This window comes from Bombina bombina, chromosome 6 (assembly GCF_027579735.1).
Source record: "Bombina bombina isolate aBomBom1 chromosome 6, aBomBom1.pri, whole genome shotgun sequence".
Taxonomy (NCBI): Eukaryota; Metazoa; Chordata; class Amphibia; order Anura; family Bombinatoridae; genus Bombina; species Bombina bombina.
The window spans coordinates 110,027,981-110,042,802 of NC_069504.1; the positions used below are offsets into that span (position 1 = coordinate 110,027,981).

The following is a 14,822-nucleotide window of genomic DNA, read 5'->3' on the forward strand; positions in this document are numbered from 1 at the left end:
TAATAGGTAGTTTATGGGTGTTAGTGTACTTTTTAGCACTTTAGTTAAGAGTTTTATGTTACAGCCCATAAAACTCTTAACTACTGACTTTTAAATGCGGTATCAGTCTTGACAGGAGAGGGTGTACCGCTCACTTTCTCCAAGACTCCCATTGAAAATATAGGATACGCAATTGACGTAAGGGGATTTGCGGTAAGCTCGAGTCGCGGAAGAAAAGTGAGCGGTACACCTGTACCTGCCAGACTCGTAATACCAGCGGGCGTTAAAAAGCAGCGTTGGGACCTCTCAACGCTGCTTTTTAAGGCTAACGCAAGACTCGTAATCTAGCCGAAGGTTTGCAAAATAAACACTTAATAGCCTAAAATTTCTCTGACAGAAAAAAATCTTAAAATATTTAACAAGGAATTTAGTATTAGATATAACAAAATGTTCCACAAGATGGCAGTCTAAGTTAAGGAACGATACCTAGCTAAATTATATTGCAACAGCAACAGCGATATAGAAACTCTTGGCACTTCATAGGAGGAGTGAATGATACAGCGTCTAAAGCCACAGACAGGAAATGTTGGCAAGAGAGAGCGGAAAGCAAGATTGATTGACAGCTTTCAAAATGGCGGCCGTAACGAGTGCCATAATGGGACACACAGACAGCCAGAAAAACTACAGAGCTCTGAAGAGTAAAAACTGAGGAAAACAATGAAACGAAAAAAAAAAACGGAAGATTTTCTTAAGACAAGGTAAATACACAGTAAGAAGGGAAAAGCCCAGAAGGCGAGGGAAAAAAGGAAATAAGAGCAAAGGGAAAAACAGAAAAAAGAGGTATTAGGTAGGGATGGGCGAATGTTTTGCAACATTCGAAAAATGAAACGAATTTTAACACATTCGTTCGAATCGAATGTTTACATAACATTCTAACATTCGATTTTCGAATGTTCGTTTCGAATTTTACGATTACATTCGAAAATATTCTTTTCGAAAAATTTGAATTTATATTTGTAATAGTATTTCTAATGCTTTCTTTAAATGTAATATTCGAATTATGCAATATTCGAATTCTAAAAATTTGAATGTATATGTTTGTAATAGTATTTCTAATGCTTTATTTAAATGTAATATTTGAATTATGCAATATTCTATATAGAAACATTCAAAATTATATATTTGTATCTATTATGTATCAATTTACTAGATTCCCTCCCTACCACATGAACTATTGAACTTCTGAATAGTATTTGTTAAATAGAATGTTAAATTCGAAATTTCGAATGTGGACATTCAATATACTTATAAACATTCAAATTCGAAAGTGACTTTTGAAAACTGTAAATAGCATTCGATTATAGAATTTTTAAGAATATTCGTTCTTATCAACATTCGGATTTGTAATTCGAATTTTGGTAATAACATTCGTTCTAACATTCGAAATTCGGAAATTTACACATTCGCCCATCCCTAGTATTAGGATAAAACCAAAAAAATTAAAATAATAAACAAAAAATGTATTATTAAATAATTAATTATTAAACACTTATTAAACACTTTAAACAATAAAATTTTCAATAGAAACTTTTTCACAACTTATATCAGAGATGAGCAGCAAAAAAAAGAGGAGGTTTGGCTGTGTAGTGGTCAGTTTATGGACACTATTCTTTCTCTGATTGGTCACTTTTTTCATGGTGTTATAAGTTTGCTCACACTCTAGCTACTTATTGTTATTCTTTATTTTCTGTACAGTTTTAATATTATGGTATCTGATGATGCTTGTTATTTCTTTAAAGTGCTGCATATTGAGTAGTAAAAGAAAGTATGCAAAATAAGAGTCTCTGGTCTTGTAATAAAATTTGAAATTATATGTAGCAAAAGCTTTGGCAATGAGCTCAGGGTCTCTAATAAGTTTCCCCTCTACCATAAAGGAACACTGCACCCAAATTTGATTCAGATAGAGCATACAATTTTAAGCAACTTTCTAATTTACTCCTATTATCAATTTTTCTTCGTTCTCTTGCTATCTTTATTTGAAAAAGAAGGCATCTAAGCTTTTTTGGGTTTAGAACTCTGGACAGCACTTTTCTATTGGTGGATTCCTTTTATCCACTAATCAGCAAGGACAACCCAGGTTGTTCGCCAAAAATGGGCCGGCATCTAAACTTACATTCTTGCATTTCAAATAAAGATACCAAGAGAATGAAGAACATTTGATAATAGGAGTAAATTAGAAAGTTGCTTAAAATTGCATGCTCTATCTGAATCACGAAAGAAAACATTTGGGTTCAGTGTCCCTTTAATAACCAGTATATTTCTAACAGAGGTTTTCAAATTAACTAAATTGGCCAGAAGTTAAACAGATTGGTCTCCATATCTATATTTACTTTGGGTTCTCATCAGGGCCTGGGATGCCTGATATGATAGCACTGCATCATACTCAAAAAATTAAGAAGAGAAAATGTATTTTTTTTGTCAATTTACCATCTTACAGTTTATGCAGCAAATGATTGTCTAAAATATCAAACAATACAGATATTATTTTTTTTGTCAATTTACCATCTTACAGTTTATGTAGCAAATGATTGTCTAAAATATCAAACAATACAGATATTACATAAATTTTAAAATTACACAAAATAATTATTTTCCAGAGGGGTGACATAACACATTTTGACAATGTATAAAGAATTTTACAAAATATAATCTATTTTGACATTCACTCAGTTCTCCCGTTTATCCAGTGCGGGAGTGTGATACATTAAAGTGAAGGTCAATTTTGATGAATTAGTGCCCGGTTTTTAATAATCCTATAAAAAGCAAGGTCTTCGCGGGTCCAAAATGACAAATCCAGCTTCCTCTAATCACGATGTTGCATCAAGCCAAGATTCCCCAGGGGGGGGGGGAGCCGTGATTGGAGGTAGCCGGATTTGTCATTTCTGACATCTGCAGAGGCTTCTGACGGCCGTGGGGAATCGCTGGAGCGGCTGCCAGAATGAAAAGGTACGTTTTTGAAGAAAACGAGTGAAATGTAAATTTTGATGAATTAAAGTGCCCTTGTTTTTAATAGGATTATTAAAAGCCGGGCACTAATTCATCAAAATTGACCTTCATTGTAAGCACAGAATTGCAGCATTACTATTTCTAAAATGACATGCTTTTACAAATAAGAGCATATCATTTTTCCAAAATACAATGGCCCTTTAAATATATATAGCTCTTTTTTATTGCCTGCTATCTAACTGAACTGACAGACTAATATAGCAATAATGCCATAAAAATAAAGGCCACAAATGTATAATTATAGCAATGTTTCCCATAAAAAGCCTGCCTCACACCTACATTGCCTCCAGCACAAAGCTATAAGAGATTCTGTAAAATGCTACAGCCAAGTAAACCCAGAATAAACATATTAGCTAATGGTGCAATAAAAATCACATAATATGACAAACACTGTGCAAATATCTTCTGTGACCACACAGGCTGTGGGTCATGTTAGATGATACAAATGAAATTGTTGCAGATTTATGAACCTGTGTGACAGCTAAAATGTTAAAAAATATTTTTTATCGAATTCCTATATTTATGAAAAGTATAAAAACTAAAATGTATTTTACATGACTTAATAAAGCTCAGTTACAACATATTAAAATTTAAAAGCTTCAATAATCAATATGGTTTAAAAAAATATTTAAAAAAAGTTGTACTTATTATTTAGAATTAAAGGGACATTAAACACTAAATACATGCTATAGAATGATGCAAAGAAAAGATTAGTCCATGACTAACATGTAGATGTATTTTTTAAAGTTTCATTAGTTGTTTAAAAAGTGACAAAATAAGTGTAAAGTTTTAGTGTCTATAAAACACATGGGAGCTGCCATGTTGTAACTTGTGTTACCTTCTCTGCTGTGGCCAATTAGGGACAGTTATAAATAGGTCACTAGAGTGTGCAGCCAATGACTGTGCTGGATTTAACAGTGTCCTGCACTTCCATTTCTAACAGGAACTGAAAAGCTCACAATTTCAGAATGGAATTACAGGCAAAGAGGACAAAATAAATAATGAAAGTATATTGCAGAGTTGTTTTATTATATACAATTTATAATTTTATATTACCATCTCAAAGTGTTTAATGTCCCTTTAACAAGCTCTTGTATGATCTCATTTTGAAAATTATTTACGGGTTATAAAATATAATTTGTATATTAGACTGATTTTTTTTTTCTTTACAACACACAAACTACAACACACTGCCCTGATAGTGTATTAATTTTATACACTTAATTGCCTGATAAAGGAGCAATAGTGCTTTGAAAACTTGTTAAAAATAAGGTAATAAAAGTAGTTTCCCTCACCAGAGAGAGCGCAGACAACTACATGAAGCTAAGCAAGCACATTTGGCCGCGTTCTTTTGTTGTGTTTATATTATGTATAAATAAAGTTGGTTAGTTAAAAAAAAGTGATATATCCGGAAGTGATGTGTTTGTATCTTGCAATGTATATAGAGCTAAAACTGTAGTTCTAGGATCTGAGTGACCACCAAGGCGCTGAGACTTATGGGAAATTATTTACTGAGCAGTGAGCAGTGCACCTAGTAGATCTGCGAACTCTGCATAGATCGTAATCGTTTTCAGTAGTTTTTCCCTATAAACAGTAGCACCTGTCATTCAGCAAACACTAAGGCAGACAGTAGCTGCAGGCTTATAGGGGCGCTACATACCTACATGGTGATCCCGGGGAATTCACTACACAAGCATAGTCTATTCACCTTGAGATTTGATGACATAAAAGAATCTGCTGGGAGCTCCTAGTACACACAGAAAACGTGTCACTCCAGTGCTGCTGCTCAGTGATCCCTCCCTGATCTGACAACATCTGGCACATGAAACCGATCAGCTGCAGGTCCCCTGTCAGGTATATAGGTACTGGGTAACAGAGTCGATGTCAAAGTGCTCTTTGCTTAGGTTAAGTGCAGCATTTATTTATTTGTAATATAATTTTGTTGAATTAAATAACTGAATTTGCTAGAAGCATGAGCAACTAGATTATGGGTTGTATTAAATCATGCATAGCTGTCAGCAGATGTCTCCGAAAAAATGGTGATATAGTTCCAAAGGTGGCAGCACAGTTTATTGGATTAAATCTCTTATTCAAACTAACCAACCTGCTTACAGCATTGTAAAACACACGTATATGTATAAGTTAATTATGTCTATATTACCGGTATGTATATTGTGATTTTTACTCACAAATGGCAAAATTATATATATTTTTTTTCTGTATTATTGAGTTTAAAGGGATATGAATCCCAACATTTTTATTTGTGATTTAGTCAGAGCATATCATTTAAAAAAAAGTTTCCAATTTACTTATATTATTCTCATGGTATTCTTTGTTGAAGAGATACCTAGGTAGGTTTCTGGACCACTATATGGTAGGAAATAGTGTTGCCATCTAGTGCTCTTGTATAACATTCTAGCAGACTGCTACCATATAGTGCCCCAGGCATGTGCATGCTCTTGAATTTACAGCCATGCTTTTCAACAAAAGATAAAAAAGAACAAAGAAAATTTGATAATGGAAGTAAATTAGAAAGTTGTTTACAATTGAATGCTCTATCTGAATCATGGAAAAAAAGATTTTGGTTTCATGTCTCTTTAAATTGACAGTTAACCCAAAATTGTTCTCCCCTTTAATTTGTTCCCAATGATACACTTCAGCAGGTAAAATGGATTAAATTATTTACAAGTCGGTCCTTTACCCATATTTCGGGATTTGAAATAGCCGATTTAGCTTGTGGTATCCTTATAAATACTGAAAGTTTCTATACTTAGGGATAGTCTAGTCAAAATGAAACTTTAATGATTCAGATAGAGAATGCAATTTTGCGCTCACGTGCAATCCTGCCCCCTGCCCACGCACAGCCAATCACCACTGCTTCCCTACCCTCTTCTCCACCTCTTAGATTGACAGCTCCTGCCCGCGCGTGATTGGCTGTGCACGGGCAGGAGCTGTCAATCTCCTTGGTCGGACGAGACCGGGGAGATTGAAATTCTCTACCTAAGAGGTGGAGAAGACGGTATGGTATGTCTGATGACCGCTGCTTGATAAATGGTGACTGCAGGTTCTCTTGTGAGCAGTTTCATTAATGATTTTGTAGATATTAATCAGTCATTCTAGTCTAAATTGAAATGCACTTAGATGAATTACATATTTGAATAGAAACATATTTACAATAAATGTATTGGCAAAAATGCTTCTAGTAAAAGTTATCACTGTTTTAGTGTTAGGATTTTTCTTTGCAGATGCATGTGAAGCATAGCTAGATATTCTCAGTACACCAGCATTTTAATAATGCAGCTGCTCAGAGAGCCAGTGGGCTTTTATTGTATCAGCAATTATGCAAATTGAGTCATTACCAGATGGTACAAGCCCCTTAGGCTCTCCGAGCAAATGCGATAAAGTGTTGCAGCATACTTAAAGGGACACTGAAACCAATTTTTTTCTTTCATGATTCAGATAGAGCATGCAATTTTAAGCAACTTTCTAAAAGATAAAGATAGCAAGAGAACAAAGAAAAATTGATAATAGGAATAAATTAGAAAGTTGCTTAAAATTGCATACTCTATCTGAATCGCGAAAGAAAAAAATTGGGTTCAGTGTCCCTTTAAGTATATAACAGCTATAGCTTTTCAATGATATCAGCAAAGGATAACAGGTGAAAATATGTCTTTTTGCAGATGATACAAAAATTTGTAATAGAGTTGATGTTTCAGGGTAGGTGGATCATATGATAAGTGATATAAAAAAGGTTAATTACAGATTCAATTGCACTTTACTGACTGTTACAAAAGAGGAACAGGATTTGGGATTTTATTATTTCAGATGATTTAGTAAAATGAGAGTAAGGCAGTACAATGCTTGGTTGTATCGGTAGAGATCGGGAGAATTTGCAGCAGAAATTGTAACGTTCTTGCACCACTTTACAGATCACTAGTTAGTCTCATCTTGAGTATTTTGTGCAGTTCTGGAGGCCATATCTCTGGAAGGATATAAAAAAAACTAGAATCTCGCTACTAAAATGGTACATGGTCTAAAAAAATGACTTGGCGGTAAGCGACTCAATGATCTATATGTATAGCTTAGAGGAGAGAAGGGAAACAAATAGGTGATATGATAGTAACTTTCAAGTATATAAAGAGGCTTAGTAAAGCAGAGGCTGTATATTTTCACAAAAATAACAATTCCAGAACAAGGGATTATGATCTCAAGCTAAAGGGCAATAGCATATTTGCTAATACATGTATTTTGCAAAACGGAAATGCACCTGTGTATATTCTAATTTTGTCTGGAATGTCTATTTAATAAAGAAATATACATTGCAAACAAATACTGGACATTACAGACATCACTAATTATAATTTTTGAATATTTTCCTTCCAGTTTTCTAAACCAGTAAAATATGGCTTCTTGTGAGACTGGAAAACCGTTGAATGAAACCAGTAACAACATCTGGGACACACAATGTGCAGACACGGAACTGTCAGATCCTGACACCTGTGACATCCCATATTATGCCTGTGAGTTTGTAGAAAGAGAGATCGGAAATGATTTCAAGTCACTGAAGAATGTTTCAAAGCTCTTGGAGACCATGACAGAACAACAGAAGCATTTGGAAGAGCAGGTACTGAGAGTTATTCATTTTCTATTTACAGCACAAACAGGGAATTTCTGCCAGTTTATATCTATCTATCTATCTATCTATCTATCTATCTATATATATATATATATATAATCTATCTATATCTCACATGCCATGCTTAAAATACATTTGGCTGTTTTTAATTACGTTTAAAGGGACATTCAACACTTCCCTTAACATTATTTGCGCTAGAAATATAAGAACCGAAGATCTGCCTGCAGTATATCCCTCCTGCCATGCCGCCTTGCTTCAGTAGTAATCACTTTCGGTAACTTGTGTAATACCGGGTAAATATGGCAGCCGGACTCCCCCCCACCGTTACGTAGCTGCCTTCTTCTTCAAATCAGAATCCAGTCCTCGGACAGAAATTGCACGGGGACTGGATTCTGATTTGATGATGATTTGAAGAAGGCAGCTACGTAACGGTGGGGGGAGTCCGGCTGCCATATTTACCCGGTATTACACAAGTTACCGAAAGTGATTACTACAGAAGCAAGGCGGCATGGCAGGAGGGATATACAGCAGGTGTATCTTCGGTTCTTATATTTCTAGCGCAAATAATTTTAAGGGAAGTGTTGAATGTCCCTTTAAAATCACTCTCAACTTTTTAAAATATATCTCATGGATATCCGACGTTGAAATATTTTTGGACAGAGAAAGGCTATTATAGCTGTTCAAGCCTAAAAACAAAGGACTTTTCTTGAATGATAAAATTTTGTATGTGCAAGAAAGGAAAATAAAAATGATTTCCTCTTAAAAATTGGATGCGTGTTTGTGTATTAATATTTGTACACACATACAGATAACTAATTTGTTTCATAGTTTTTATTTTAATAAAAGTACAGATGTTTTCTAGATAATTTTACCTCTGTTTAAATAGTATATCTATATTGTTTGTGATCATTTATTAAAGAAAAGGGGGCTAAACTCTCCCTGTCTGAGCTCACTAAAGTCATAGCCTCTGCTCTGTTCATGCCATTCACCCTCCTCTACGTGTTTCTATTTCTTTAATTACTATTCCTCTTCTACGCCATTCACGTTGGCTTTGCCATTGTGTGTCTTGCATCACTAATCAACCTGATATTTTGTTAGATGTATGTTGCTCTGTTACTCTTTAAGCGCTTGCTGTCATCTGACTCATCTGGGATAAAGGTGCTCAAGAACAAGCAGTATTAACTCAATTTTCCTCTCCTTTTCTTTCTATTTTTGTTTTAGTAAAGAGACATATTAATGCAATAGTAACTACATGTTTAAACCTCTAATTCATAAACCAAATGTGCTGCTAAGTTGGTTATAAGCTGGATTACTTACCACAACAATACCGCAATTGAGGCGGCAAAGCTAAGGTTTAGCACCAAAATGATTGCGTATATAAAGACACAGACCGATTTGCCCAATACAGCCTTGAAAAAGGCCTCTATTAGGTCAAAAGGCATCAGTGGGCTATCTGTTTTTTTTATTAAGTTTGGGTGCTTAATTCATTGGGGATTTATTGGACCTAATCGCCTTGGTTTCCTAAAGTAGATTCATTTGGACACCAATTTTGGACATGATTTTTGTTGCAGGTTATAGTCCTGAAGGATTACATTACTATTGTGACTTTAGTGCCGGCATTAAATTTTGGGATTAGGACTTAATTTGCATATAATTATATGTTCATTGTACTCCATTTTGTAATTTATTTTTTGTTTAAATTGGATTGTGAATAAATAATAGTACTTAAAGGGACAATCAAGTCCAAAAAAACTTTAATATTTCAAATAGGGCATGTCATTTTAAACAACTTTCCAATTTACTTTTATCACCAATTTTGCTTTGTTCTTTTGGTATTCTTAGTTGAAAACTAAACCTAGGAAGGCTCATATGATAATTTCTAAGCTCTTGAAGGCCGCCTCTTATCACATGCTTTTTTATTTGCTTTTCACAACAGGGGAGAGCTAGTTCATGTAAACCATATAGATAACATTGTGATCACGCCCGTGGATTGTGGCAGACACTGCCCTAATTGGTTAAAATGAAAGTCAATAGATAATAAATAAAATGTCATGTGATCAGGGGGCTGTCAGAAGATGCTTAGATACAAGTTAATCACAGAGGTAAAATGTATATTAATATAAAAGGGTTGGTTATGCAAAACTAGGGAATGGGTGATAAAGGGCTTATCCATCTTTTAAAACAACAAAAATTCTGGTGTTGACTGTCCATTTAAGCCTCTAGCACTTTCTATATTTGTTTCTGATACTTGTTTACACCTATTGAGTAGAGGACTTTTAGATTTTATTTGTACTGGATATGAGCATTGTTTAGCTTGATCACTTTTTATTTTCATATGAGCTGGATCCCGCCAGTGATTGGTGGCTGTGTGCATATGATTCTCCTGATTGGCTTATCTGTTTTATCCTTCACAGCAACGGCAAATTATTGGGCCTTTTGTTTATCTGTCCAGGTAGCTTTACCAAGGAGCGTCCTATAATGATTTAGATTATTTTATTACTGCGTTAACATGTTCCTTTACCCTCCAGCATGACATTCAATTCTTGACTTGATCTTTGTTTCATTTGTACATTTTCAACTATTAACTATGCGCCTTGTCTGTTATTTATTCAGGGTTTTTTTTCTACCAATGATGCATTATGTATCACTTTTCTAATCCTACAAAATAGTTTATTTAAAGGTGCAATTAAAAAGACCATTTTACTAGATTTCTTTCTATATGCAGGTTCTTACCGTTTCCTCAGAAGCTCCTAAAAGAATTCAGACTGCTCTTAAGAATGCAGAGGATTCAAAAACAGCCCTCGGGGACCTTATAGAGAAAGAAGCACTGGTGACTCAGTCTATCAGCAAGCACCTGGTGGAGTCTGAACCTTGGATGGAAGATCTTGGCCTATTAATAGGAGAGATGGAAGAAATTGAGCGACACCTTTCCTACCTCAAATGGATATCACAAATAGAGGAACTCAGGTAATTTGGCCAATGTCTTCATTGGTATGTCAGACAAACTGTGTATGCTTTAAATCAGTAGCATATTTAGGTTCTGTGCTGCACTAGGCACTCAAAATTCTGCTGCTCCCCACCATCCCAGGTTTTAAGCCTTTTTTTGCTATAATATTTTTTGTTCAGGGTGTAAGGTGACTTTTTTTTTTTTTTTTCATGGCATTTCCAAAGTTAAATGGTTATGTTGTTCGTAGTGAGTGAACTAAAAAGTGTGGTCTTGTCAATATCTACTTCTCTGATGCCAGATTGAAACATTGTGTACCCACATTTAGAGTCAAAATTAAATTTTACATTCAAACAACATTCCTATTTACTTCTATTATTTAATTTTCTTCAGCATTGCACTACTGTGAGCTAGCTGCTGATTGGTGTCTGCACATAAATGCCTCCAGAATACAATTTTAAACAACCTTCAGATTTACTTCCATTATCTAATTTGCTTAGTCCTCTTTGTATCTTTTGTTGAAAAGCATACATAGGTAGGCTCTGGAGTTAGCGACTGATTGGTGGCTGCACATATATGCCTTGTCATTGGATTACTGATATGTTCAGCTAGCTCCCAGTAGTTTGTCGCTGCTAAATAAAGTAAATTGGAAAGTTGTTTAAAAGGTTATGCTCTATCTGAATCATGAAAGAAAAAAATGTGTGTTTCATGTACCTTTAAGTAACCCCACCAACAACAAAAAAATCTGCCTCCCTAGGCAAGTGCCTTGTTTGCCTAGGCCAAAACAAATCATGACTGAAACTTAAAATCATAAAACTATACTATAAGTATTTTTGAAACTACAACCATTTAAAACTTGGTATAATAGTGTATATTCTCATAATTGGCATCTATTATTTTATTTCGTTTTGACTATATTTGACATTGAAATGCTGAAACGTTCTACTGCCCTCTGAATATAAGCTTTAACTGTCCAAAAAGCAGTAGGAGTTGTATGACTGCTAGGTGCACTGCTCATGCGCAGATTGCCATATGCTCAGCTTCTGCACAATAGTTTACTTGTTGCCTAGGAGACAGCTAAGCTCCGTACTTGCTTTCCAATGCAGAGCTCAGGTGTCTCCGGTCTGAGGTGAGATAATAGATAGCCGGGTTGTCCTACTCCTGTGACCACATCAGAGAATCAGTAATCAGTATTGAGGCACTGGCTACAAGCGCTGTTTAAATTAATCGAGTGAAAAGGTCTGCTTTGCTTCTACTCCTGACAGGTCCATGTTTGTTTTAAGAGGGGTTTGGAAGAACGTGTGCCGAGGAATCCAGAGAGGGTTTTAACCCTTTGAGTCCTGTATTGAGATAAGCAGAGACAGATTTCTTTCTTATAAGTGGCAAGAGTCTATGAGCTAGTGACGTATGGGATATACATTCCTACCAGGAGGGGGCAAAGTTTCCCAAACCTCAAAATGCCTATAAATACACCTCCCACCTCACTCATACCTTAGTTTTACAAGCTTTGCCTCTCATGGAGGTGGTGAAGCAAGCTGTGCTTGATTTTCTTCTGTGATAGGCGCTTCTAAGCATATTGAAGCCCAGTTCCTCTCAAAGTACAGTGTTTGTCTGAGGGATGTGAAGGACGTATTGTCTAACGATGCCAGGTTTTCACCTATGGGAAATTTATTCTAAGGCTCTCTGTAATCGGTCGCAGAGATTCATCTGCTGCCTCCCTTTACAGATCGACATTATACTCCTCTACCATTACCTCTGCTGATATGTTTCAGTACTGGTTTGGCTGTCTGCTATATGTAGATGGGTGTCTTCAGGTAAGTATATATCATTTTTTAAGACACTCTCAGCTATATTTGGCACTTTATATTATAAAGTTTTAAATGTATATTGTATATATTTGCCATGAGTCAGGTCTGTGTATTTCCCTCTGCAGTCTAACAGTTTCAGCTTAGAAATTATGTTTATTGGATTTTTTAGGCTTACCTGGGGTTCCAGTTAGTTGTAACTTGGAGTCTGTTTTTTTCAAAAATTTTCACGGGCTTAGGCTTGCGATGGTGCAGAATGTTACTTTTTATTGCAACATTTTTGGCGCAAACATTTTTGGCACAAAGTCACGTCTGCCGTGACATGAGTTACGTTATTTCTTGCGACTTTCTAGTCGCAAGTTTTTTTTTTTTGTGCAAAGTCGTGCCTGTTATGACGTGAGTTGCATCATTTAATTTGTTTAGCGCCAAAAGTTTTTTTTTTTTCTCTGCATTTGCGCCATTCTTGGTGCCTACATTTGTTATATTAAGTCTGTCCCTCTTTTGCTCTCTGCTCTCATTTGATTCATAGAGGGCTAGGTTGCTTGCTTTTGATTTTACTTTTGTATAAGAAATTTATCATAAGCATTTTTTCCCATTCCTGAAACTGCTATTTTGAGGAAATGGGATATTTTGTTTAAATGGTATTTTTTTCTTTTTTGTTACATTTTGCAAGATGTCTCAAACTGATCCTGCCTCTGATGTTACTGTAGGAACCAAGCTGCCTGTACACAATTTCTACCAAAGCTAAGTGTGTATATTGTTAATTAGCTGATCTTATTTCTTCAGCTCAAATATGTGGCACTTGTTATGGTATTTCATACTGATAATGTTTCTATAGTGCAAATACATCTACTGTTAAACCTTCACAGTCTAATGTACATGATATGGGATATTACTGTGAATCGTTCAGAAACCAGTATACTTGAGTGTGGTAATTTCCCTATGGACATTTTGGCTGGAATTTTTCGTTCAGGGTTCTAACCTTTTTTATTTTTTGAATTTCAATATAGTTTACTGCTACTTATGTATAGGATTGGTAAACATAATCACAGTGCAAATAAAATATTATCTCAGTGCAAATAAATATTAACTTTGACACTGATATCCTGTGTGTTGGTGTTTTTTTTCCACCAGTATGGATGGTCATGTTATACTATGGTCATCCTTTTTTCTTAATTAAGGTTTGAGGCAAGAGTGCTTTAATTTTAGTAATTTTTATTTCTTTTTTGTAATTTATTGATATATATATATATATACTTCAGCACCAGTCCATTTGGGACTTTTTGCCTACCATTATTATACTTGTGCCCTGATATTCTGTTATTTATAATGTACATGATATCCCTGAAGATATAAAGGATTATATTGCTACAGCCATAGAGAAGGCTATGACTGCTATTCCGCCTTCAAATTAACGTAAAAGATCTCTCCTAACTTCTCATAAATCTAATGAAGTTTGTATTGATCAACAGCATACTGAAGTATTTCTGCTGTTGAGGATTCTCTGACTCAGAGGATCCTACTTCAGAGACTGATATTGATAAATCAACCTTTCTATTGAATATATTCATTCTTTATTAAGGAAGTATTGTTTACTTTGGGTATTGAGGAATCTAGTCCTCTTGATAACAAGAATGGCAAATGTTTGAATTCTGGTTTTTAAAGCTTCTGAGGTTACTCTTGAAGTTTCTTATTCCAGATGCTATCTCATATGTTTAGTAAGGAATCTAAACTTAGTCTAAAAGCTATGTCCTTTACCTGTGGCTAATTTAGAGTTTTTGGGTAAAAGTCCCTAAGGTGGGGCTATTTCTACTCTTGCCGAATGTACTTCTATCCTATGGAAGATATTTCTTCTTTTAAGGATCCTTTAGATAGGAAGTTTGTATCCTATCTTAGAGTAGCATATTTACATACTGGCTATATTCTTAAACCTGCCATTTCTATAGCTGATGTTGCTGCTGTTTCAACCTTTTGGTTGGTCAGTTTAGTTATCAGATCTTGAATTGTCTAAACATTATTCTTTTACTTCAACATGCTAATCATTTCATTTGTCACAACTTTCAAGATGGTGACTATAAGGATTAATCTGCCTTTTGTTCAGCAAGGTCACTTCATGTCCACAATAGACTTACAGACGCTTATCTTCACATTCCGATTCATTCAGACCACTATCGTTTTCTGAAATTCTCTTTTCTAGATAAGCATTACCAATTTGTTGCTCTTCCGTTTGGCCTAGCGACAGTTAAGAGATTATTTTCAAAGGTTCTCGGTGCCCTTCTATCTATAATCAGAGAGCAGGGTATTGCAGTGTTTCCTTATTTGGACGATATCTTGGTATTAGCTCAAATCTTTTCATTTAGCAGAATCTGACTCAAAACAACTAGTGGGGTTT

General features: G+C 35.1%; 1 protein-coding gene across 3 annotated transcripts in view; it reads left to right on the forward strand.

The window, feature by feature from the left end:
- Nucleotides 1-600: 600 nt before the first annotated feature.
- Nucleotides 601-14,822, forward strand: part of RINT1 (RAD50 interactor 1) — a 65,030-nt gene continuing 50,808 nt past the window's right edge. The window contains exons 1-3 of one of the 3 annotated variants that reach the window (XM_053716559.1): nt 601-737; nt 7,429-7,669; nt 10,407-10,648. In XM_053716559.1, the coding sequence (XP_053572534.1) occupies nt 7,448-7,669; nt 10,407-10,648 (464 nt within the window). In that variant the 5' untranslated portion in view covers nt 601-737; nt 7,429-7,447. Of the gene's footprint in view, nt 738-4,497; nt 4,908-7,428; nt 7,670-10,406; nt 10,649-14,822 lie in introns of those variants that run through there. The other 2 variants (XM_053716560.1, XM_053716558.1) reach the window with 2 other exon arrangements.